The following is a 25,731-nucleotide window of genomic DNA, read 5'->3' on the forward strand; positions in this document are numbered from 1 at the left end:
TCTTGATTCCTGCAGAAACATAGTAGTTACAAGTTGGCCCTAACTACACTGGTGATCGGACCGGCCAGACGAAGCTTGTAGGGTAAGAACGCCCTTCTCCGGACGTCACCTGAGACAGGAGGTTCATAGGACTATTATAATAATAGAAAATGCAATAAAATAACTTAAAAATAAACTTTATCATTTAGGAAGTACGGTTACATTTATTTTAAAGAGACAGGATGCAAATTAAAAATACAAAAAAAAACGATTATCATTCTAGTAATGGAGGAAGAATTATAGATTTATGCTAAAAGTAAAATAAAGATGCAAATGGTTGGTGAGAAATAAGTGACCACATTGAATATTTCTTTAGATTCAGTAGTAATGGAATTCTAATTGGACAATACTTTACAATAGTTAAGTATGCATTACAAGGGATCGTAAATGTATTTTAGGATAGGGCTTTGGATTAGTTTACATTATCTTTCCAAGTAATGAAATAATAAGAAGCAATGAAGAAAGACAATGATTGTGAAAGCCAAGGCGTCCCTTGTTTACAAGCAGCTGAGATTTCTGAATTTCACTCTAGTGGTGACGTTTGGTACTGCGTGCAGCGTATTTGAAGCCACTGGATAGAGTACAACAGAGACCTCTAGTGGTACAAATTGTAAAAGACATGTTATACGAATGACTATATTTTTAATTGCATAGTGCGCAAATGTTTAAATCAAAAACAGCAATATAAGTATATACTGTATTGATGTCCAACATGTTATAGAAAAAATGTATAACAAAACCCAAAAATAAGCATTAATAATCATATTCGTAGACAAACTGGTTAAGATTCTACTCAAAATAGCTTCTTGTGTTGGAGGCGACAATTGTGTGGAGTATCGGTGTTGCCATGAGGTCGGTTGCTGCACTTGTATTATTAGACTTGCCTCTTTAGGTTGCAAGAATGAAGAAGATGCTGAATATGTCTCATTTTCTGTCATCCTCGAGTGAACGCAAGTGGGAAAGTATAGAAGACAAATCTAATGTGACATGTCTCTCCCATATTTATATGTGACGTTGCCCTTTCTCAAGCTGCACCCCACATGGGGTCTAAGAATCAGGACAAACCCCTAGAAATCTGGGTGCTTGAGTGTTGTATGTATATATACAATAAAATGTCTTTAATTCAGCTTTGATGGGACCTGAGAGGTGACAGATGAACTAATACACTGGATTATTGGACTGCCATGTATATGTTGTGGATGAACTCTACCTAGAGAATCTCTAGGAAGAAAGTCCAATGTACAGGTCAGATGCCAGATAATCAGAACTTCTGGACTATCGGATGCCCGATTAAAGGGATTTTGTTGTATGTATATATTTCATCATTTGTATGTAAAGTTAATGTGCAACCAAGTGATCTCAGTGAGAGCAGTGCATGGGGTTATAAGGAATTGGTGACGTTTATATAGATGTGACCCATTTTGTATATCACGGTATAACGACGCACTGGTTTTTGCCGTCACTCGCTGTTTCCGTAATTGGCAAATACCACAAGTCAGTGCAGACGATGTGAAGAGGTGGAAGATGACATTACTGCTGAGAGAGTTACGCTAGTTTCTCATAGCATGGAATGAATGTCCCATCATTACAACATGTTATACTTACAGGAACGTCATTGTGTTACCAGTGTATGTTCCTTATTATAAGTTACCACTTCACTGTCATTTATACTCATCACCCAAAACTAAGTGTGAATTATGTTTTACATTTTTTGCTCCCCTTTTCCTATTTTGAGCAAATAAAAATACAGTCTCTTGGCTCGTACAATCGATTCCCTGCATATTTAGTGATGCTGTTTTTAACTTGGATTTTGATAATATCTCTGGTATTTATGTCTTGTCACTTGCCACTCTGTTGTAAGCTTCATAATGAAACAGAATGTTTTTTATATGGATGTGCTGTCATTGTGTGATTTATTTCTTCCATGAGCCGTGATGTGTCCAAATAGAATATCCAAACTATTCAGAAAGTGGCCGGACAAGGGGATTTGGAGGATGGTTACTAATGCAAAATGTAGATGATAGATAGATTAACAAAAAAAGGAGCTGGAAAAGCATAAAGAAAGGCTCCAGCACACAGACTGCAACCCACCAAGCTATGGCACATAAGTCAGCGAAAAAGAGGGTAGCACTTTATAGAAAATTACATCAAAAATGGTGTATTTATTGGCCCATGTGAACAGGTGGAAATGCTTCAGCTCAAAAGCAAGTGGATTTTCAACGTAACTAAACAAGCCTCATCGGGTCTAAGAAATCTATGTAATAATGTGAACAGCTTGTATTGTGGAGTCTGCTCCACTTCAGAGTTATCACATATATTGGGAATAACCCTTTCCCGTCTAAGGTAGTTTTCACCTTCCTGACCAGGCCAAATTTTTTAAACCAATGTGCTATTTTATGTGGTAATAATTTTTTTTTTGACACGTTGTATTTTATGTTAGTGGTAGATTTAGGTTAATATGATTGGCATTTATATTAAAGAAATAGAAATTTGATGCATATATTTTGAAAAAATCTCCATTTTTGAACTTTGAAATTTTTATGTCCCTAAAAACTTTATTTTTGTGCCATACTGCAGAATTTTTTTAAATAAATAACATTTACCATATGTCTACATTAAATACGCTCTATTTTTAACTGATATTTTTTTGTTAGGATTTTTTATAAGGGTTAAAAGTTTAGCAGTAATTTTTCTTTTTCTCAATGAGATTTCCAAACTCTCTTTTTTTAGGGGCCCTTTACACATTTGAAGTGATTTTGAGGGGCCTATGTCACGTGTACCCCTCAAGATATTCAAAACTGTATTGAGAAATTTTGTATACCCCACAGGGCTTCATGCTGTTAAATGAAAAATTACTTTTTATGCACAAAAATGTTACTTTAGCTCCCAATTTTGTCATTTCAGTAACGGAGCAGAAGAAAATAGACAATTAATTTTGGGCCAACACCCCACATGTGGCTGGAAGATACTTTTTGGATAAACGGCAGGGCTTGAAAGGCAAGGAGCAAAATTTTACATTGGAGCACAATTTTGGCTGGAATAGATTCCATATGCCATGTCACATTTGCAGAGCTCCTGAGGTGCCCAAAGAACGGAAAGCCCCTAGAAAAGGCCCCATGTTAGTTACTGCATTCCTCAAGGAATTCAACTAAGGGTATGCTGGCCATTTTAGATCCAAAGATGCTTCACAAAAGTTTATAACATTGGAACAAGAAAAATGTTTTCTATGAAAATGTTACTTTAGCCCCAAATGTCTCAGTACACTGAAATCCCATAAGAGGCTGAAACCTATTTTTGGGGCCCATAGCTGGGTTCAGAAGGAAAGGAGCGCTATTTGGCCTTTGTTAAGCTATTTTGGAAGAGATAGACTATAAACATCATGTTACATTTGCGGAGCTCCTGAAGTGCTAAAATCCAAAACCTCCCACAATTACCCAAATTATAAAAACTACACCCACTATGAATTCATTTAGGGGTGGGGTGAGCATCTTGAACCCACAGGCATTTCAGAGAATTTTATAACACTAGGCTGTGAAAAAGAAAAAAAAAGTTTTTTTCCACTAAGATGTTGAAGAAGCCACAAATTTTCATTTTTACAAGGGTAACGTTGAGTACATCAATACTCCATATGTGGTCGGAGACTACTCTTTGGGCTCAGAAGGGAAGAAGCGCTATAAAACTTTTGGCTCACAATTTTACCTGGAATAGATTGCAGATGACATGTCACATTTCAAGAGCCCATAAGGTGAGAAACCCACAAAAACTCCCATAATTGAACCCATTTTGGAAACTGTATCCCTCAAGGAATTCATTTCTGGGTGTAGTGAGCATCTTAAGCCGGGTGACAAGTCACTAAACACTTGGAGGTGAAATTGAAGGATGACATTTTTTCAACCAAAATGTTGGTTTAGCCCCAACGTTTTGCAAGGATGACAAGAAAAATTGGACCCTATAAATCATAATACAATTTTCTCCTGAAAATACAAATCTCCAGTATGTGGCCAGAATGGTTTGGGGTGCCATGTCACATCAGCAGAACGCCTGATGTACCAGAAAAGCAGAAACCCCCAAAGTGACCACATTTAAAAAAAAAAACTGTACCCTTCAATGAATTTAGAGGTATAGTGCACATGTTGACACCACATGTGTTTCACTGAATTTTATTAATTTATCAGCAGGAGATTATCACAGCCTGACTAGGTCTCATGTGCAGGCCAGTCAGGTTAATCTGTGTAACCCCGCCCCTACCACTGATTGGCAGTTTTCTGAAACTGTACAGTGTACATAGGAAGCTGCCAATCAGCGGTGGGGGAGGGGTTACATCGAGCTCAGCATTTATAGCGCTGCTATATCAACAGCAGATAAAGCATGGATTATATCAAAACTGTACCAAGCAGTCCAGTCAGTGATACATTGCTTGAATCAGGCTTTCTTGCTCTATATTATGCTGCTTTCAGATTACATAGCAAAAACCTGCCGTCAGATTCCCTTTAATAGTATATATAAGTAATAAGTTGCTTGTAAACTAAAATTTGGTTATACTTTTTTGTTGGTGCCTTAAGTTTTATTCAGTTGAGGCTTCTCTGTGTACATTTAGAAGCACATTCATTTAGACTGGCGTTACGCACATAAGTTTTAATGAAGGGGCTTGCTGGAGTACAATGTGCCTTATTCATTAAGTAGAGTATGACTCTTCATGGACTAGGTGTATCTGATAACCAGCATGCGCTGTAGCCAAACGTGTCCTCCAATTAGTGACTGGAGTACACTTCTGGAGTAAGTTACACCACTAGAGTGGCATAATGTATCATGATTTGAGTAGCCGCGCCCCGTCCATATCCTGCACATTCTATCTCATAATAGTGGAGCTGGCGTTTATGCTAAACATTGCAACTTATTAAGGAGTAGTGATGAGCGAGCACTAAAATGCTCGGGTTCTAGTTGCTCGAATCAAGCAAATTGGAATGCTCGAGTGCTCGACCCCAGCAATGAGCCTAATTTAAGTCTATGGGAAACTCGAGCATTTTTTCGGTGGCACCCCCTCCACCCCGGAGGTCTGCAGGGGGCCAAAAACTGTCCATGCTCAAATGGCATGGGAACAGCATGGGGAAGACCCCTGGAAGCATCTCTGACTCCCAGGTCACTGCTGTGAACAATGTTGTCAGAGTATTACCCCACTTTTACGGATTCACAATGAAACATACAAAAACTAAACCAAAATGGATTTTCGTGGGAAAAATGTCAAGGAACATCCTTTCCAAGGTAATGACTTGTATATAAGGCAAAATAAATAACCAAAAACAAAAATGCTCCTCAATGCGCCCTTGTGAATAGCTTAACTGACACACTGCTACAAACTGTAAATGGAAGACAATATTTTACACGCTCGCTACAAATGGCTGGATTTGTACCGCAGTTATATGTGATATGTCTGATGGACGCCTACTGTTTTAAATAGCGGGCTTGTAGTTTCCTATTATTCACAGCGACCACGTGTGAATAGCTTCACTGACAAACTGCTACAAACTGTAAATGAAGGATAATATTTTCCACGTTCACTACACATTTCTGAATTTTTATCGCTGTAATATGGGATCACGTCTGATGATGGAAAAGATCTGGCTGTATTCTGCAGTGCTAACAAGCAAATGGAGAAGTAAAATGGTGTACTCTGGATTGCTTTTTTAAGCAAATGATCAGGATTAACATAAAAAAAAATAGCTCTGGCCCCTGATATCTGGGGCTATGTCTACGGATATCTGTAACAGCAGGAGCAGACAGAACGTGCAGTGGACCCTCTTGTGCTGTGTACACTGCCACAAACCCTGCCTGCCTGCCTAACTCGTGCTATCAGGATTAATATATGCAGCTGGATTAGTCCTCAGAAGAACTGTTAGTTCAGATGGATATATATATATACATACTCCTGGAGTACCACTACCTATATGTAACTATTACACCGCCAATTCTCTCCCTCACACAGCAGGACCTCTCCTTACTCTGCCTGTTTCCGGGATAGGCTTTGATGAGCATAGCGGCGCCCGGTCTTATATAGACTCGATGACGCTATTCGGCCAGCCAATCACTGTAATGCCACAACCAACATGGCTACGACATTACAGTGTGTGGCAAACAATCCCTGCATGGTCATTGGCTCTCTAAAGAGAGCCAAACATGCATGGCGGGGAACAGAGCTCCCGCCCGAGCAACCCCGAAAATACTCGCCGAGCATGTCGAGCAGGGTGATGCTCAGGCGAGTACCGAGCAGTGGTGAGCACGCTCGCTCATCACTGTTAAGGAGTTTTACACAATTTCAACATAAACCCCTTAATGAATCAAGCCCTTAGTCTATATAAGGGTTGTCCACTACTAGGACTAACCCTTCTCAATTACTGTTTCCACAAAGTAAAGTAATAGCAGCTATACTCACCTCCGGTGGTGGCGCCATTCCAGCTGGATCACTGAGGGGCTCCTGCAGGAACTGAGCAGTCAATGTCTTTGATCCTAGCTGTTATCTTTAATTTACCTCTTTGATGCCGCAACCTATAGTAACAGTGGCATCTAGGTTGTTAAATAAAGTTAGGGGGCTTTCTTAGTCAATAAACCTACACAATGGCCCCCACAGCTGCAATGTTAAATCATGCCTCGCAGCATCGCGCAATGAAGCAACCAGGTTCACGTTCTGTATAGGGACTAAAATAAAAAAAGTAAAACAATAAAATAAAATGTTTATAAAAAAAATAACATACATCCCTGTTCTTTGATGTGGACTTGGGAACTGAGCTGGCAGATGACGGCTGTGTTATTCAGCTATCATCTGCTTCTAACAGTAGTGAATGGAGGGAAGCTCCACCTGCGGCTGCTACACCCCCCCAGCATCTTAGTGCACGCTGCCTTAGATCTTATCTTTATGGCACAAGGTAATGGAAATCTTTGACAATGACGATATCTTTTATAATGTAACCTCTGAATCTATTGTCTATTATTACCTTTTCTTGTTACATGTTATACCTACTATTGTCACTGACTTACCTTATAAGGTTATTACCTTGAAAGCCACATGTTATACCTACCTTTGCTATCAATGCTCCTTATGTGAAGGTACCTTTTGATACGATCTATGCTTGGTTTTTTACCATTATATTACCTGGCCGGCAGCTTACACTCACATTTGTGATACAATCTATGCTGGTTTAGGGATGTTAGTCTCCTTGCAGGATCTTTACCATCTCATCCTGCCTCTGTAGCTGTCCTCTCCTATCCCCAACCCCTCCCCTCCTTTCCTTATTTATTGTCTTTGTATAACTTTAAATATCATTCAATAAAATTTATATTTTATGATACAAAATCGCTTTTATGTCATTTTGGGTCTACCAACAGGCGGATTGAGATACAAATTGTTATGATCTGCTACAGAGACTAAGGAAAGACAGGAGATCTGTCCCTACAATAGAACTAAACTAGATCCCTACGATGTAACGGGGAACCTGATCCTGCGATCAGACCCGCTAAAGTCCTCGGCTAGTCTGTACGAAGACCTATAGATGTGAGGGAGGTATCCCTACAAGAACTAGGGACTGGGATAAGTTGGACACCTCCTAGCAGAAATAGTAGCAGTCAAAGACAAACACACAACAAAAAGCATAGAGGTCAGAAGACCTAGCAAAACTAACAGAGAACGGCAACAGAGCACCAAGCTAGCTCAAGAGTAGTAAATACAATGAAGTCCAGCAAGGCAAGGAGGGCGGAGCCGGATTAAATAGTGACCAGCAAACTCAAAAAAACCTAACAGGAGAGTTCTAACAGTACCCCCTCTTCTAAGAGGATCCTCCGGATCCCCTAGGCCCAGGCTTACCAGGAAACCTCCTGTGAAACGCTCTGACAAGTCTGGAAGCAGAAACATCATCCGCCCTCACCCATGAGTTATCCTCAGGTCCTAAACCCTTCCAAGCGACGAGATACTGCAAACTCCCTCTATACTGTCTAGAATTTAGGATGCGGGAAATTTCATATTCCCCGTCCTCCACCACCGGAGAAACAGTGGCAGAGGCGTCACCATCCGACACATCAGCTTTTTTCAATAGAGAAACATGAAACACCGGGTTAATCTTCCAGGACGTAGGAACCTCCAACCTAACAGCAGATTGGTTAACTATCTGAAGCACCTTAAAGGGCCCTACGAACTTGGGACCCAATTTTTTAGAAGGAATCCTCAATCGCAGATTCTTAGAGGACAACCAAACCATGTCACCAACAGCAAACAAAACCTCTTGCCGTTTCCTATCAAAGTACCTCTTAGATTTTTTGTTAGCCTCCTGAAGATTACCACGCACATCCGTCCAAACTCTCTCCAAATCACCGGAAAAGCTCTCCTCCTCAGGCACAGCCGAAACCAATTTGGAGAATGACCCAAAAGACGGATGTCTCCCAGAACAACAAAAAAAAGGCGAACACCCAGCAGAAGAGGATGTATGGTTGTTAAGAGCAAATTCAGCAAGTGGCAGAAACTCAGACCACCCCTCTTGATTGTCTGCCACAAAACAACGCAAGAACTGCTCAACATCCTGGTTCTTCCTTTCAGTCTGGCCATTAGACTCAGGATGATATCCGGATGAAAACGACAAATGAACTCCCAACCTGTCACAAAAGGCACGCCAAAAACGAGCCACGAACTGAGGTCCCCTATCAGAAACAATGTCAGTAGGAACACCATGTAGTCTGACAATTTCCTTGACAAAAGCCTTAGCGAGTGTCTTAGCGCAGGGCAGTTTGATGAAGGGAACCAAGTGACACATCTTGCTAAAACGGTCCACGACCACCCAGATGACCGTGAAACCTTCAGAGGGGGGAAGGTCAGTAATAAAGTCCATAGCCAGATGTGTCCAAGGTGCACTAGGAACCTCCAGAGGGCAAAGCAACCCCGCAGCAGGAGCATGCGAAGACTTGGATCTTGCACACACAGTACATTGGCGCACCCACTTAATGACTTCCTTCTGCCATCCAGGCCACCAAAAACTGCGACCCACAAGTCTCTTGGTCTCAGAAATTCCTGGATGACCTGCCAACCGAGACTCATGACACTCAACAAACAAATCTCTCCTAAAGGTCCTAGGCACAAACAACCTCCCATGGGGAGTGTTAGATAGGGCATTCTCCTGATCTTTAAGAATCTCATCCTCCAAAACGGAGTCCAAAGCAGCAATCACAACACCTTCTTGTAAAATGGTCTCCTCTTCCTCCTCAACACCGACCATGGGAGAAAAGCTGCGAGACAAAGCATCCGCTTTAACATTCTTGGTACCCGGGATGTAAGTAACGGAAAAATTAAACCACGAGAAAAAAAGTGCCCACCTAGCCTGACGGGCATTCAAGCGCTTGGCAGCATCAAGATAGATCAGATTTTTATGATCAGTGAAAACCTGAATGGGAAATTCAGCACCTTCCAAGAGGTGACGCCAGTGTTCAAATGCGAGTTTAATCGCCAGCAATTCCCGATTACCAATATCGTAATTAAGATCAGCCTCAGAAAATTTCTTTGAAAAAAAGGCACAGGGATGTACTCCATCCTTGTTTTCCTGAGACAACACCGCACCGACCCCCACCGAAGAAGCATCAACCTCAACCAAAAACGGCTTAGTCACATCAGGCTGCATAAGGATGGGAGCAGAGGTGAACCTCTCCTTTAGAAACACAAAAGCTTCAATGGCCTCAGAAGTCCACTGAACCGCATTAGCACCTTTCCTGGTGAGATCGGTCAGTGGTTTGACAATAATAGAAAAAATTTTTATGAATTTTCTGTAATAATTGGCGAAACCCAAAAACCTCTGTATCGATTTCAAACCAATAGGCCTAGGCCATTCCTGCACAGCTTGAACTTTAACCGGGTCCATCTCAAAACCTTCACTGGAGATAATGTAGCCCAAAAAACTAATTCTCTGTACAGCGAACTCACATTTCTCCAGCTTAGCAAAAAGTGAATTGTCCATTAATAACTGTAATACCTCACGTACGCTCCGCCAATGAGACTCCAGATCAGGCGAATAAATCAGAATGTCATCCAAATACACAACCACATTTTTGCCGATTAAAGGTCTAAGGATGTCATTAATAAGATTCTGAAAAAATGCTGGAGCATTGGTAAGACCAAAAGGCATAACCAGGTTCTCAAAATGACCCACAGGAGTGTTAAAAGCAGTCTTCCATTCATCACCCTCCTTCATGCGCAACAAATTGTATGCCCCCCGGAGATCAATTTTAGAGAACCACTTGGCCCCCACTAACTGGTTAAATAAATCAGGAATCAATGGCAGTGGGTAAGGATTGCGTACAGTAATTTTATTAATCTCACGAAAGTCCAGACTAGGACGTAAACCGCCATCTTTCTTTTTTACAAAATAAAATCCAACAGCCACAGGAGACTTGGAAGGCCTAATGTGACCGGCGGCCAAGCTTGTCTGTATGTATTCCTCCAAAGCCTTTCTCTCAGGAATAGTCAGATTAAATAAACGACTTTTAGGAAGAGTCGCTCCAGGGACAAATTCAATGGTACAATCATAGTCTCTATGGGGAGGCAAAATTTGCGACTCCTCCTCAGAAAAAACTCTCCAAAAATCCTGAATAGGTACAGGTAATTCCCCTTTTTCCACAGCAGCAATGCGCCCATTACAACACTTGTCATAACACTTAGGGCTCCAGGACTTAATTTCATTGGTAGACCAATCCAATACAGGATTGTGCAATTTTAACCAGGGTAACCCCAATATTACTGGAGAAGGCAAATTATCCAATACCACCAAATCCAAATTCTCTTGATGAATACCATTAATAGTGAGGGGAAATTCACAGACCTTGTGAGTAACACTCTTCAAGGGAGAGCCATCAACAGAAACCACAGAAATAGGGGATGACAAAGTTTTAGGTTCTAATCTAAGTTTTTCCAAGAATCCCCCATCAATCACATTCAGAGTAGAACCACAATCCAAAAATACCCGAAATTCAATGAATTCATCCTGAGCAGCAGTAGTGGCAGATAGGAATACTCCCTTAGAATTTAAACAGGCAATACGGGCATGACTGACCATTTTTTTTTCTTTCTTCATACGAAGCACACAGCTCTTAATAAAATGACCAAGATTTCCGCAATAGAAGCACAAGCCTTCAGAAAGCCTGCGGTCTTTTTCCTGAGAGCGGGGTGCCATCGCCCCAATCTCCATCGGCTCTCCATTGTCAGCACAGACCCTCTCAAGACTCGGAGTTGACATAGCAGAGGATTTGCTTTCATTAATCCTTGCACGAAGTCTCCTGTCCACCCGTATAGCTAATTGCATTGCCTCCTGCAAGTTTCCAGGTGTGGGATAAGCAATCAGTAAATCCTTAACCCTTTCACCTAGCCCTGCAAGAAACAAGCTTTTCAAAGCTGAATCGTTCCACCCCACCTGGGCAGACCACCGACGGAAGTGAGAACAATATTTTTCCACATTACCCGATCCCTGCCTCAAACGTCTTAATTCAGACTCAGCAGATGAGACACGATCAGGATCATCGTACAACAAACACAAAGCAGAAAAAAAACTATCCACTGATCTAAAGCACGGATCACTAGGTTGGAGAGAGAAGGCCCATCCCTGAGGATCTTTGCGCAAAAGTGACATTATGAACCCTATGCGCTGTGACTCATCACCAGAGGATCCGGGTCTCAAACGAAAATACAATAAACAAGCATTTTTAAAAGAAAAAAAATCTTGTTGTTCGCCAAAAAATAAATCAGGCAGACGTACCTTTGGTTCAACAAAATGTGCTCCAGGACAGCTACTCACGTGTTGTTGGAGCTTGACCACCTCCAGAGAGAGTCCCTGCAAGCGTTGAGCCAAATCTTGAACCGAGACCATGATGGAAAACTGGAGGTCTTTCCTTAGAGAAAATTTTTTTTTTTTTTTTTTTTTTTTCTTTTAGGGCTGGACTTACTGTTATGATCTGCTACAGAGACTAAGGAAAGACAGGAGATCTGTCCCTACAATAGAACTAAACTAGATCCCTACGATGTAACGGGGAACCTGATCCTGCGATCAGACCCGCTAAAGTCCTCGGCTAGTCTGTACGAAGACCTATAGGTGTGAGGGAGGTATCCCTACAAGAACTAGGGACTGGGATAAGTTGGACGCCTCCTAGCAGAAATAGTAGCAGTCAAAGACAAACACACAACAAAAAGCATAGAGGTCAGAAGACCTAGCAAAACTAACAGAGAACGGCAACAGAGCACCAAGCTAGCTCAAGAGTAGTAAATACAATGAAGTCCAGCAAGGCAAGGAGGGCGGAGCCGGATTAAATAGGCAAAAATGGTCATGTGGCCAGCAAACTCAAAAAAACCTAACAGGAGAGTTCTAACACAAATAGAGGAGATTCTACCCCTATATTTAACCTCTTCTTCCCAAAATAGTTTACACGTAGGGTTGCCATGACAGCCTTGGGTCTGCTGAACACGCCAGTGCTTGTCATGACAGTACTCCTTTGAACACCAGCCTATGGAGAGTAGGAGACTGTGATTTTTGATATATAAAGAAGCAGGGCTGTCATGAGGAATTTCAGCACCCCATTCTGGCAAAATTTTCGAGCCCCCTTGAAACTCCACCCCAGCTCCGCCTCCATCTCTTGAATCTTCCACACTCCCACCACCCAATCTTGGAAAAACTCCACTTCTGCACCACGTCCTTACCAATCACACATTAACAGTTCCCATCAAACACTATATCACATACATAGCCAGCAGCTTTTGTTTTGGCCAAAAGATTTTTTAAGCCTGCCACCACGACAAGGTAGACTCCTTTGGCAGGGCCCTACTCTACTCTAACCTATTAAACATTTCTTAAAATATCCAATTCTCTGTTTAGTGATATTTTCTTTATTTTTCTTTAAGGGAATGTGTCACATACATTTTTAAACTAATTGAAATCAGATTGTGATAATTTTTTATAATCTGTATTTCTGATTGCAGATTATTGTATTCTGTTTTCTGTACATTTATGGAAGCTGCTCTCTTGCCTATTTGGAGATATGGACATTAGACATTATAGGGGACTCTATGTATTTCCTTGGGACAGTTTTCTTTACATGTTCTTATATTTAGTGACATGCAGATGTCATTGTGCAGGAAAGGGGAAAAGGTGAGCTGTGACACTACCTAATGTGAATGTTGGATTCTGTTATCTCTCATTGTAATCCTGCTTGTTATAATAATGAGGTGACTGATGAAAAGGGATCTCTTCTGGATGTGTCAGTCTATTAGAAAAGCAGTTTCTGAATATTTATTATTTTGTGATATAAGGGGTGACAAACTTTAAAGTAAATTCTTCCAAAACTTTAAGCTATGATTAAAAGGATTGGCCATTTTCTGGTTATTGTTGACCAATGTGTTTGAGATGATGATAAGGCACTTACTAATATGGCCTTTCTTGAATTTTGGCACTAAATATGAGATATGGGAAATAGAAATATAGTCTATGTTGAATTTTGTCACTAAGTGCCTTTTATTCCTCTCACAAACACATTGGTTAACAATAACCAGAGAGTGGTCAATGCCCTTAACATAAAAGCTTCGGAACACATTCCCACTAAACATTTCGCTCTTTTTCATAAGAGTCATTTAGTTAAATCCTTTGGTCAATTATGTAAAGTGCAAATTATAGTGTCAGTAACAAAACAAACAGAAAACAAAACAATGACAAGATGTATAACCAATTAATACAATGAAAATAAGGTCATTTTGTGAGGTCAGGAAAATGCAATATAAAAACAACAAACAGTATTGCACACGATCTAAGGAACTGAACCATAATAATAAAAATGTATTTCCATAAATCTAAGAACAACAGACAATAGTGCACTCTATCCTTAGAACTGAGCCCTAATAATAAATGGGTATTCCCATCTGGGGCACTGATAGTACATCGCTGGGTCAGTCAGGTGCAGGTCCCACAACTGAAACATTACTAACTGATCTGTTACATCTCTCTAATACTAGGACTTTGGGTCAGTAATCCGGCAGTCAGGCTAGGATACTCATCCATAATACAGGGGAACATTCATGGCATAAATACACTAATGTAAAACTGGCTGCAATGTAGAAGATGTGAAGATGCAAATTGACATATGTGGAACAGGCAGTCGTCTTACCTTCTGGTTAGCAAAATCATTAATCAGGTCTTTAATATTCAGGCGTCTGGAGAGCTCATGCTCAATTGATAGAAGGGCTAGGCTGTTCAACCGTTATTCTGTCATTGTAGGACGCAGATAGTTCTTTACCAATGAGAGATTGCTAAATGCTATCTGTACTTCTGCTACTGAAAGTGGTAGGATGCTAAAAATTCTGAGTGCAATACACACCTCTCCATATATTCCTTGAAGCTTGAATTTGTAGATGGCGTTTAGTAAATCCAGTGGACCCATATTTTCTGTAAATGTACCTTCATAAACTTTCCGAAGATGTTGCAGCTCAGAAAGTAACGATGATGTTTAGATCCTTAGGGTATGCAGAGATCAATTCTTCAGTGGATGCCACCAGATTTTTTTTCACTAATTGTCCTCACCTTAAGAGCTGGAGCAAACAACTTGCAGACATATTCCATTGATCTGAGGCTCTGGTGAAAATGAGAAATTATAGTGTCCATTGCCACAAGAAGGCCATTAGCTTTGAAGTGCTCTTCAGGATTTGCAGCTTCATGATGCTTTGACTTTCTTTGGCACTATTGTTGAGCATTCAATAGGTCCTTTGCAATCTGGAATCTGCTACCAAACCAGCTTCAGAAAGCAGAGTGGGACACTTTTCCCTGAGTAATATCGTTTCTTCAGAGAGAGGTTTAATGTTGGCAGCTCCAACTTCCAAAAGAGACAGATCTAGATTGTAGTATTTTTTTTCTCTCCTCAAAAGTCGTAAGAACTTTTACCCAAAATGTTGCTAAAATCACTGCCCTGAAAGACAAAAAATAGTCTTAGACATCTTCAGCTTCTGAATGTGCATCATTTGTAAGTTTTCCGTAAGAAAGAACTTCATCAAAAAACTTCAAAATGCTTGGCAGCCTCTATTCTTGAGCTCCACCGGGTGTCACTTAGACCATGTAAAGGCCTTCCAACTGCATCAAGTTGGAAGACCGTTGCTAAACAGAATGTATAGCCGGTTTAGGCTTCCAAAAAAGTCTTCATTTCAGGACAGCTTGCAACAGCATGAACACCCACAAAGTTTATACAATGGGCAGTACAAAGACAAAAGAGAGCCCTTGGAAATTTCACTAGAATTTTGGCCCTTACACCTTTAATCCTACCAGACATGTTTGCTCCTTTATCATATACCTGGCCTCTGCAGTTTTTAGGTCAATGGCATGCTCATTCAGTCTTGATATAACCATGTCCTCAATTTCTTCTCGTGTCTTCTGAAAAAAAAATGTATGTCTCTCTGGAGACATACCTCAAAAGTACAACGCTCTGTTCAGTGCGTGAGACATCTGAAGTAGCATCACAAATAAAAATAAATAGCTTCTTTCCTATCTGAAAATATGGCATCCAGGACATGTTTTCTATAAATATTTATAAATTTATTTTGTATTGTCCAAGATAGATAATGAGCTGGAATTTTTTTGCTTTTCTTGACTAACCTTGAATTTTCTAGATGCTCTTTTAGTACACTGTCATATTGTGACAGGATTTCCAAAGTTCCAAGAAAATTGCCGTTATGTAGATCTCAAATTCTCTGCAATATTCCCCTGAAAGCCATGTTGCATTAACCTAATTGCAGTGTCGCATCCAAAAGTCTTTCTAGAAGAGTCACGAGCTTCTCCGCTTCCTTCGCTAAACTTCATTGCATCTCAAAGTCAACAGCATGGCCACCTAGGGCATTTTGGAGGGTTCTCCAACTCCAGTAGTGCTTCCTGTTCTGTGCAATATGTTCATGCTCTGGTAACTTGAGGTACAGGCGATTCCATTTGAAAACCAAAGGATTAAAACCTTCTTTACGATAAAGTCTGCTCCCAGTCTTGATTCTCTGATCAACAGAAAATGCCATGCACGCTACACAATACATTGCTTTCTTACTTGGGCTCCATGTTAGCCAATCCCTGAAAAAATGTTCACGCCCATTAGATGACTTGGCATATAGGAGAAAGTCACTAAAAGAACGGTCATCAACATCCTTAGGCAGAGATTGTACTATCTGCTTCAATACTTCGTTATTAGAAAGCCCTGAAAATACAATCTTCTCCCTTTCCTTGTCCATGATGACATCTGGCCACATTGCTGGGTCTTTCCAATCGATTTCTTCTCCTTGTAATGTTACATGAATGCACTCCTCTGAAGAAAACGACTCTGTGTAGTAGAGGCGAGAGAGCCTTTAAGAGAACTCTTACATGATGCTTCAAAGATGGAGGGAGATTGCCATCTGCTGTCCAGACACAGTCAAGCGGAACCAAGATATACAAGAAAAGTTGAAGAGAGAGCAGATTTAGATGCTGGACCCGGTCAGGTGACTTCCAGGAAGGAGTTCCTGGAGATAAGAGGCCAGCGCGCCAAGCCTGAGGAGTTTTTGGCGCCAAGCAGCAGAGAGGAGCTGACGTGCTCCCTGCATGCTGAGAAGACCTGCGTGGCAGGCCTAAGCCGGAGGCCTGCCAGGTGCCATAGCCGGGCAGCGGTGGATGAGCTCCGGATCCCTCACAGATGTGACCCAAGTGCTGTACGTACTGAGGAGAGTCGGAACCTGCTTGCGGTGCTGAGTGAGTTTGCGGAACCCGACGTCGCCCGCCGACAGACGAGATCTGGACCCCCCTATCCCCGGCTTGAGAGACTGCCTCCAACGGCCAGGAAGAGAGGAGTTGAGAGACTGCTGAGCCAGGAAAGTCACGCCAGTGAAAGCAGAAGAGCTGCATACGTGAACAGGGCCGTCACTTCATCTGTTCACTCACGGTACCGGGGCCAGTTGGGTTTAGGTACTCAGGTTGGGAGGGGAACAGTTGGGGCGGAAGAAGCTAAACTTGCTTTAATTGATTTTGTCCGGAAAAGACTTGCGGCCTAGCGGGAATAACCGGTGACCCCCACTAGAGCCATATACAGAGATAAAGAACTGACGTGGTGACTCCCCTGACTGGGTGCACCACATTACTTTGAGAGACTTCGTATTTTGCTAATATTTCAAATTACCGTTCAATACCCTTGTTGCTATCCCCTTGCTCAAAATACCTGTTTTATATATACATAAACTGTTTATAATCATCTCTGACTGTCCCTGCCTTGTGTCTCTGTGCGTTGCATTCCGGCAACTGCATTACATCTGCACTTTGGCAGCAAGATTGTCCTTCATATACATGTTCTAAAATGGAACATGACCATGAAGGCATTGGCTCTTCTTCCATCTCCATAAAAACAGTGGGAGGGAGCATTTTGTGAGAAGGACTCTTTGGTGACATGGTACTGGACCGTGTTTCCGCAGATTCTTCTGTTACTGCACCAGTTGGCATAGCTGCACCCTCTTTTTACAAGTGGGTGTGTGCGTGCACCTCATCACTTTGGGGCTCTCAACTCCTATTGTGCCGCAAGAACCAGGGTGCACCGGCAGCTTGGGAACAAAGAGCGGGTCAGCAGTGTCTGACGTCACTGATGTCAGATGAGGCCAGCCCACTCTGCTGCGGCCATACAGTGTAAGTAGCTGCGGCTGTGAGTGACTGGGGCCCAGATCTTAATAAAGCCGACGCGGCTTCAGTCACTGCTCAGTACATAGTAATCGGCTGCTCTAACCGCGCACCGGCACTGACTGACAGTGTAAAATGTTCTGCGTATAGCTATGATTATAATGGAGTGCAGATATTGTGGTGCATATACTTACCGCCAGTTTATGAGTAGATCTGCTGACTCCTTTATCTTCGATGTCTTCCATTGGGATCCGCTGTCAACTTTATGCTCAGCTGCATAAAAAAAAAATCCGGCCTCCTTCCTCCCCTTAATAGCCGGCCATCACACACCTTTTCCCAACACCCATGACAGCTTTTTCATGAGTGTGAGGAAATCTTACTACCGGTAATGGTAAAAATGATCATAGACATGTGCAATGATGTTTGTTTAAAAAAAAAAATCCGGCCTCCTCCTCCCCTTAATAGCCGGCCATCGCACACCATGTTATTTCTTCTCAGCCCAAGACAGCACCGAAAGATGGAGCTGTCATGAGCAAGAGGAAAATCCAATTACCGGTTAGTGTAAAAAGTTCTGCACATGTCTATGATTATAGTGAAGCGCAGGTGTTGTGGCGCTTATACTTACCGCCAGCATATGAGTAGATCTGCTGGCATCTCTTTCTTCCACTGGGATCCACTGTCATCTTTATGCTCACCTGTAAAAAAAAAAAAAAAAAAAAAAAATCCGGCCTCCTTCCTCCCCTTAATAGCCGGCCATCACACACCTTTTCCCAACACCCATGACAGCTTTTTCATGAGTGTGAGGAAATCTTACTACCGGTAATGGTAAAAATGATCATAGACATGTGCAATGATGTTTGTTTAAAAAAAAAATCCGGCCTCCTTCCTCCCCTTAATAGCCGGCCATCGCACACCATGTTATTTCTTCTCAGCCCAAGACAGCACCGAAAGATGGAGCTGTCATGAGCAAGAAGAAACCCAATTACCGGTTAGTGTAAAAAGTTCTGCACATGTCTATGATTATAGTGAAGCGCAGGTGTTGTGGCGCTTATACTTACCGCCAGCATATGATTACAATATCTGGCTTCTCCATCTTTAAAGTCTGTCTTTGGGGTCCCTCAGTGTTGTGTCCATGGTTATCTTCATTCCAGCAGTTTTTCCAGATGATCAGTGATGTTCACTCTTCGGTTCTTCAAGGTCTTCTGGAGGCTGAGGAAGACAGCTCGCTCTGGTGACTATGGAGCTGGTGTCTTGTCAAGGGTTTCCATGTTGACAAAAGAAAATCCCTTGAACATGGCCTGGTCCTTTGCTGATAGAGGTGACTTTTTGGCCTCCGCTGCTTCTAATTTCTCCAGATGGTGTGGTCGAGAACGGTGATGAGCTTTAGTTGGCTATAAAACAAAAAAAGAATCATAACATTAAGAATATGACTTTTTATCACATTCCTGGTTTTAAACTGCACTAAAATTACCAAAATCTTAATCCTTCTGGAGAAGGATGATGTCCACATTAACTTGAAAGTGAAAAGTGAAATGATCTGAACCATCAGACCAGGACCAGCAGCTCTGGATGATGTTGGTTTAACAATGTTAGTGTCAGCGGTAAATAATACTCAACAGAAAGTCAACACCAAAAAATGATAGAAACAACTATCAGCTTTCAATAAGTGTTCTCTACCCATCATTGTTTCCCCTATGCAGAGATGATGGTGCAATGTGATCTGGACATATACTTACTACAGGGATGTGTGGTGGAGGCACTTTCAGGGCTTCCACAGAGACCCAGTCAATACACTGGAAAAACACCTGCTCTCTGATGTTACCATGGACTCCTAAGCGTCTGGCTGGATCTTTCTGTAGGAGCTAAAAACAATAAAGTAAAACCCATGAAGGTAAGTGGTAGAGACAATAAAACATTCTCACGACATCACCATTTAAATGAATATTATACAACCCCTAGTACTAATAACTTGGAGTTATACTGACCTGTTTAATGATGTCATCAATGCCGGAGGATGCCTCATCGAGTGTCAGATGGAACGTACACTCACTGGTAACCATATCTTTTAAGATGACACCAAAAGAATACCAGTCTACACCGGCGTTATACTCCTTGCCAGGAAAAATCTATCATGGAAGAGAGAACAGAAAGGTCAAAATGTTAACACCCCATGGACTATAATTTTTGTGAAAATTAAATAGGAAAGCACTATTGTCTGCACCTCAGGAGCCATGTAGCCCGGTGTTCCAGCGTATTCGGTGGCTGTTCGGTCTCCATGCATGTTGTCAATTGCGAGACCGAAATCTGTGATCTTAATATGGCCCGTTTCAGCCACCAGGATGTTCTCGGGCTTGAGGTCTCTGTGGATGACGCCCTTGGAGTGGAGGTACTGGATTCCACAGACCAGTTCAGCGGCATAGAATCTGACAAAAAGACATGAATGAGTGTAGCTTCCCGAGGAGAAGACAAGAAACACCAAGATCCAGCCAATATTATCTACATGATCAACCAGAACAAGATGACTATATACAGGACATACAACAAATCCTGCCAGATCCCACTGATGAATAATGAAGCCACTCAGGTTTCTGTCGCTGCAGTCTACAATATTTTTGATATAAAAAGCACCAGAACCCAAAGGCATATAATACAGCACCGAAGTGAACAGAACCAACCCTAGACATTTATGTACAGTTATGATCAGGATTGTAGGTAACATAAAATGTACCTTGCGCTGGGGATGTCAAGCCGCCCCTTCGTCAGTAGGAAGGTGTTAAAGTCCCCGCAGCTCACGTATTCCAGACCAAGCAGCACATAGCGCTGTAGCACAGAAAAACGTATAAGTATATTTATATGCAGGTAAAGTTGCCAAAAGATTACAATATCTACACACATATTACAGAATAGGTCAGTATAACTATAGGCAACAGGATAAATGGAAGGTTGATAGTATACATTTCCCATTTAAGAGGGATTACATTTCAGATGTCCCAACATTTTTTCAATGTTCTAGCTGACGACCATATGAGGCACCTCTAATGACAAATGACACCTTAGGGATCATAATGATGCTCCTGTGGAGGGTTATTTAAATATGCGGTTATGTATAATGATTTTCTTTAGAGTGGCATACGGAGATTTAAAGGACTGCTGTACATTTTGTTCAATTAATATTCAATGTAATTTTATTTCAGACATTTACAGGGGGTGCCCTGTTATTACTGAGGCTCGGGTCAAGCATGGTGCCAGTCAGAGGTTTACTGCCTCAGAGGGGTTTTACTGCAGGGGGATATTTACTGCCTGGGGGGTATATTTACTGCTTGTAGGGGGGGTATTTGCTGTGTGTGTGAGGGCATTTACTGTGTGTGTGAGTGCATTTACTGTGTGTGGGGTTGGTGCAGACACAGTATGGTTAGTGGGGGGATGAGTGTGGACATAGTATGAGGAGCAAGGGGAAAATGTATGCGGACACAGTATTGGGAGCGAGTGTCATGGGTGTGTCAGAGGTGACAGACAGTCGCCCTGCAGTTGGTTGCAGGAGATCTCTACATTTGGCATTACAGACAACTTGCTAGAGGCTGGCTGTCTCTAGGACCCAGCGGCTACCTCCCTCTGGCTAATTATCTCCCTCGTGTGGGTGTATAATTAACTGCTGTGTCTGAGAGGGAGGTGCCGGCGATATTCATTACTACTTGTGAGGCTTTAGCAAGAGCAGTACTTCATCCTCTCTGGAGCTTGAGGCCGTGTGTTCATTTGTCTGGAGTCGTCTAAAGCTAAGAATCTGGGCTCCCTTTTACTTTTCCTTTTGTGTTGCACTAGTCTTTCCCACACCAGGCACGACATTATCACCGGCCGAGCACGTTTTGAAAAGGAAAAAAAAAATCTGCCTTTTTTTTTTCTTTCTCTGTGTTTTTGGGCGTGGACCTTTTTTTTTTCCTTTCTCCCTACGTACGGGTTCAGTTGCAGAGCTCGCAGAGCAGTTTCACAGTCTGCCTCTGGAGGTGAATGACTTCAGCTGTGAGGTTTAGCAGCAGCATCAGCGGTTACAGGTCGCCAATCTGAAGGTCTCTGCAGGTAGGCCGGTCCAGCCTGAACCCAAGGTTGTCCTCCTGGACAGGTTTTCAGGAGGTAGGGATACGTTTTTTTGTATTTAAGGAGGCATGCAAATTATACTTTAAACTTCATCCTTACTCCTCTAGTAATGAGGAGCTACAGATTGGTATTGTGATATCTCTATTACAGGGAGATCCTCAGTCATGGGCGTTTTCTTTACCGCAGGACTCTGTTTGTCTCCAGTCTGTGGAGGGGTTTTTCGAGGCTCTGGCCCTCAATTATGATGACCTTGACCGAGTCGCCTTGGCTGAGTCTAGGCTACGTCGCCTTAAGCAGGGAAATAGGTCAGTGGAAACATTCAGTTCGGAATTCCGCAGATGGGCAACGGATTCCAAATGGAATGACTCAGCCCTTAGAAGTCAATTTTGTAAGGAGCTTACTGAAAGGTTGAAAGATGCCTTGGCAGTATATGAAACCCCTCAGTCCTTGGAGGCTGCCATGTCTTTGGCCATACGTCTTGATAGACGCCTTCGGGATTGACAGGTGAGACCACCTTCTCCGGGGCCTTCTTGTTGGGGTTGTGTATCTCTGCCAGGGGAGCGGTCTGGGGGTGAACCAGTATTGGGGGAGGTGGAAGAACCCATGCAGTAAGGGGGTGTATCTGCATCATACATCTCCCCGGAGATTCACAAGAAAAAAGGCATTGTTTTTTTTGTGGGGAAAATATTTCTCTGTTTGCTGACAGTGGAGCCGGAGTCATCATTTTGGATGCTGAGTTTGTGAAAACTCATGGTCTTGTTTGCTGTACTTTAGATAAACCTATTTCCATTTTCGCCATCAACTCGATGACCCTTGCAGAGAGAGCATTTACTCAGATTGTACATAATGTAAAAGTGAGTGTGGGGTCAGTTCATTGTGAAATCATCCCTTGCTATGTTCTGGACAATCTTCCCACACTGATTGTCTTGGGTATCCCTTGGCTTGTTAAACATAATCCGTTGGTTGATTGGAAAACTGGGGAGATTATTGAATGGGGAGATTACTGCCATGACAACTGTCTAGATATTTCCCTTGCTACTGTCTCTACGGAAATATTACCTGCTTTTCTGTCTGGTTTTGAGGATGTTTTTTCTGAGAGGGGATGTCAGGATTTGCCCCCTCATCTTGCTTATGACTGTCCTATTAACCTGACCCCCGGAGCTAAACTACCGAAGTCCAGACTGTATAATCTTTCTGGCCCTGAGAGACAAGCCATGAAGGATTTCATTGCGGAAAGTCTGGAGAAGGGACATATCAGACCCTCATCTTAGCCCGTGGCTACAGGTTTCTTTGTGAAGAAAAAAGATGGCGGTCTACGTCCCTGTTTAGATTTCCAGGAATTAAATGAAATTACCATCCATGATCCATACCCTCTTCCTCTGATTCCTGATTTGTTCAGCCAGGTTGTGGGAGCTAACGTATTCTCCAAGTTGGATTTAAGGGGAGCCTACAACCTGGTTAGAATCAGAGAAGGGGACGGATGGAAAACAGCGTTCAATACCCCGGAAGGACATTTCGAGAGTCTGGTTATGCCTTTTGGTTTGGCCAATGCACCTGCGGTATTCCAGAATTTCATAAATGATATTTTCCATCATTTGATAGGGAGGTTTGTGGTGGTCTATCTGGACGATATTTTGCTTTACTCCACTGATTTTGAGACTCATCAGGGGCATGTTAAACAGGTACTCCAGATATTAAGGGATAGCAAACTTTAAGCCAGACTAGAAAAATGTGTTTTCGCTGTTCAGGAGGTGCAGTTTTTGGGGTACTTGTTGTCATCTTCGGATTTTCGGATGGATCCGGAGAAGATCCGTGCAGTCCTTGACTGGGAACGTCCCGAGAACCTGAAGGCTCTACAACGTTTTCTGGGCTTTACTAATTTTTACCGGAAATTCATCCAGAATCACTCTGTTACTGTGAAACCCCTTACTGACATGACTAAGAAGGGGTCTGATTTTTCCAAATGGTCGGATTCTTCCATCCAGGCTTTTTCTTCCTTAAAGAATCATTTTGCCACTGCACCTATACTCATTCAACCCGATGTTTCTCAACTCTTTATTGATGTGTCTGATGTCGGGGTTGGGGCTGTGTTGTCTCAGGATTCGTCCCCTGGTAAATGGCGTCCATGCGCCTTCTTTTCTAAAAAAAATGTCTTCGGCTGAGAGAAATTATGACGTGGGTAATAGGGAACTTTTGGCGATCAAATTGGCGTTCGATGAATAGCGACATTGGATGGAGGGGGCTGTCCATCCTATTACTGTTATTACTGACCATAAGAACGTGTCATATATCCAGTCAGCTAAACGTCTCAACCGTAGGCAAGCCAGATGGTCCATGTTTTTTACTAGGTTCAATTTTGTTGTCACTTTTCATCCAGAGGTCAAAAATGTCAAGGCTGATGCTTTGTCCCAGAGTTTCACTGGTGGTGGTGACCATGAGAACCCTGCCGCGATATTACAGAAAGGTGTATTCATTTCGGCACTTTATCCTGAACTGGAGGGTGAGGTGCTGGAGGCACAGGGGGACGCCCCTGCCTCCTGCCCTTCAGGAAAGTTATTTGTACCATCCAATCTGCGCTGCAAAGTAATTAAGGAACATCATAACTCTGTGCTTTCTGGGCATCTAGGTGGTAAGGCAACGGTAGACCTCCTCGCTAGTCGTTTTTGGTGGCCGGGGTTGCATCAGGATGTAATTGAACACGTAGCTGCTTGTAGTATTTGCACGCGTTCTAAGGTTTCGCATACCCATCCGTCTGGTACTCTTCTTCCGCTACCTATCCCTAGTAGGCCATGGACACAATTGTCCATGGATTTTATTACTGACCTACTGGTTTCTGCAGGCAAAACGGTGGATTTGGTGGTAGTAGATAGGTTCAGTAAAATGGTTTATTTTGTCGCATTGCCTGCACTTCCAAATGCCAATACACTTGTTCAGGTGTTCATAAATGAGATTGTGAAGCTTCATGGGGTTTCCTCCCATGTGGTGTCAGATCGGGGGACCCAGTTTGTTTCCATGTTCTGGAGGGCATTCTGTTCTCGACTGGTGGTGCAGCTGTCCTTTTCCTCTGCCTTCCACCCTTAGTCGAATGGACAGACCGAGCGTGTCAATCAGAATTTGGAGACCTACCTCAGGTGTTTCGTTTCCGAAAATCAGGAGGATTGGGCATCCTACCTACCGCTGGCAGAATTTGCCATTAATAATCATCGTCAAGAATCCACTGGCATGTCACTGTTCTTCGGTGCATACGGTTATCGCCCACAGTTTGATACCTTTAGTGGGGGAGAAGCTTCAGGAGTTCCTAAGGAGGAACGGTTTGCTTCATTGCTCTCCTCAGTATGGCAGGGTGTGCTGAGTAATTTAAAGATCATGGGAGACAGGTATAAATGTATGGCTAACAGAAAAAGCTTGCAAGGTCCGGACCTGAATGTGAATGACTTTGTGTGGTTGCCTACCAGGAATATAAGATTGAAAGTTCCTTCTTGGAAGCTGGGACCTAGGTTTATTGGTCCCTATAAAATAACCGCCGTCATTAACCCAGCAGCGTTTCGTCTTGAACTTCCTCAGGCCCTTAAATTCCACAACGTGTTCCATAGGCCCTTACTTAAAAAACATGTGGAACTTCTTGAACCCTCGCCTCTACCACCGCCCCCAGTAATGGTTGATGTTAATTTGGAGTTCCAGATTTCGAGGATTGTAGATTCTCGTGTCCAACGTCATTCTCTACAATACTTGGTGCACTGGAAAGGCTATGGTCCAGAGGAGAGGATGTGGGTTTCAGCATCAGAGGTGAACGCTCCCAGATTGGTTCGCTCATTTCACACCTCTTTTCCTGAGAAACTCGGTCCTGAGTGCCAGGAGGCCACTCGTAGAGGGGGGGGTACTGTCACGGGTGTGTCAGAGGTGACAGACAGTCGCCCTGCAGTTGGTTGCAGGA

At 42.6% G+C, this 25,731-nt stretch overlaps 1 protein-coding gene across 1 annotated transcript in view; it reads left to right on the plus strand.

Moving 5' to 3' along the window:
• The first annotated feature begins 507 nt into the window (after window positions 1-507).
• Window positions 508-25,731, plus strand: part of LOC141220807 (SH3 domain-containing kinase-binding protein 1-like) — a 90,995-nt gene continuing 65,771 nt past the window's right edge. Inside the window, exon 1 of the mRNA XM_073666408.1 lies at window positions 508-583. Within this exon, the coding sequence (XP_073522509.1) occupies window positions 508-583 (76 nt within the window). The remainder of the gene's footprint in view (window positions 584-25,731) is intronic.

Source organism: Phyllobates terribilis, unplaced genomic scaffold (genome assembly GCF_046119375.1).
Source record: "Phyllobates terribilis strain yellow unplaced genomic scaffold, ASM4611937v1 Scaffold_304__1_contigs__length_2301189, whole genome shotgun sequence".
Lineage (NCBI taxonomy): Eukaryota > Metazoa > Chordata > Amphibia > Anura > Dendrobatidae > Phyllobates > Phyllobates terribilis.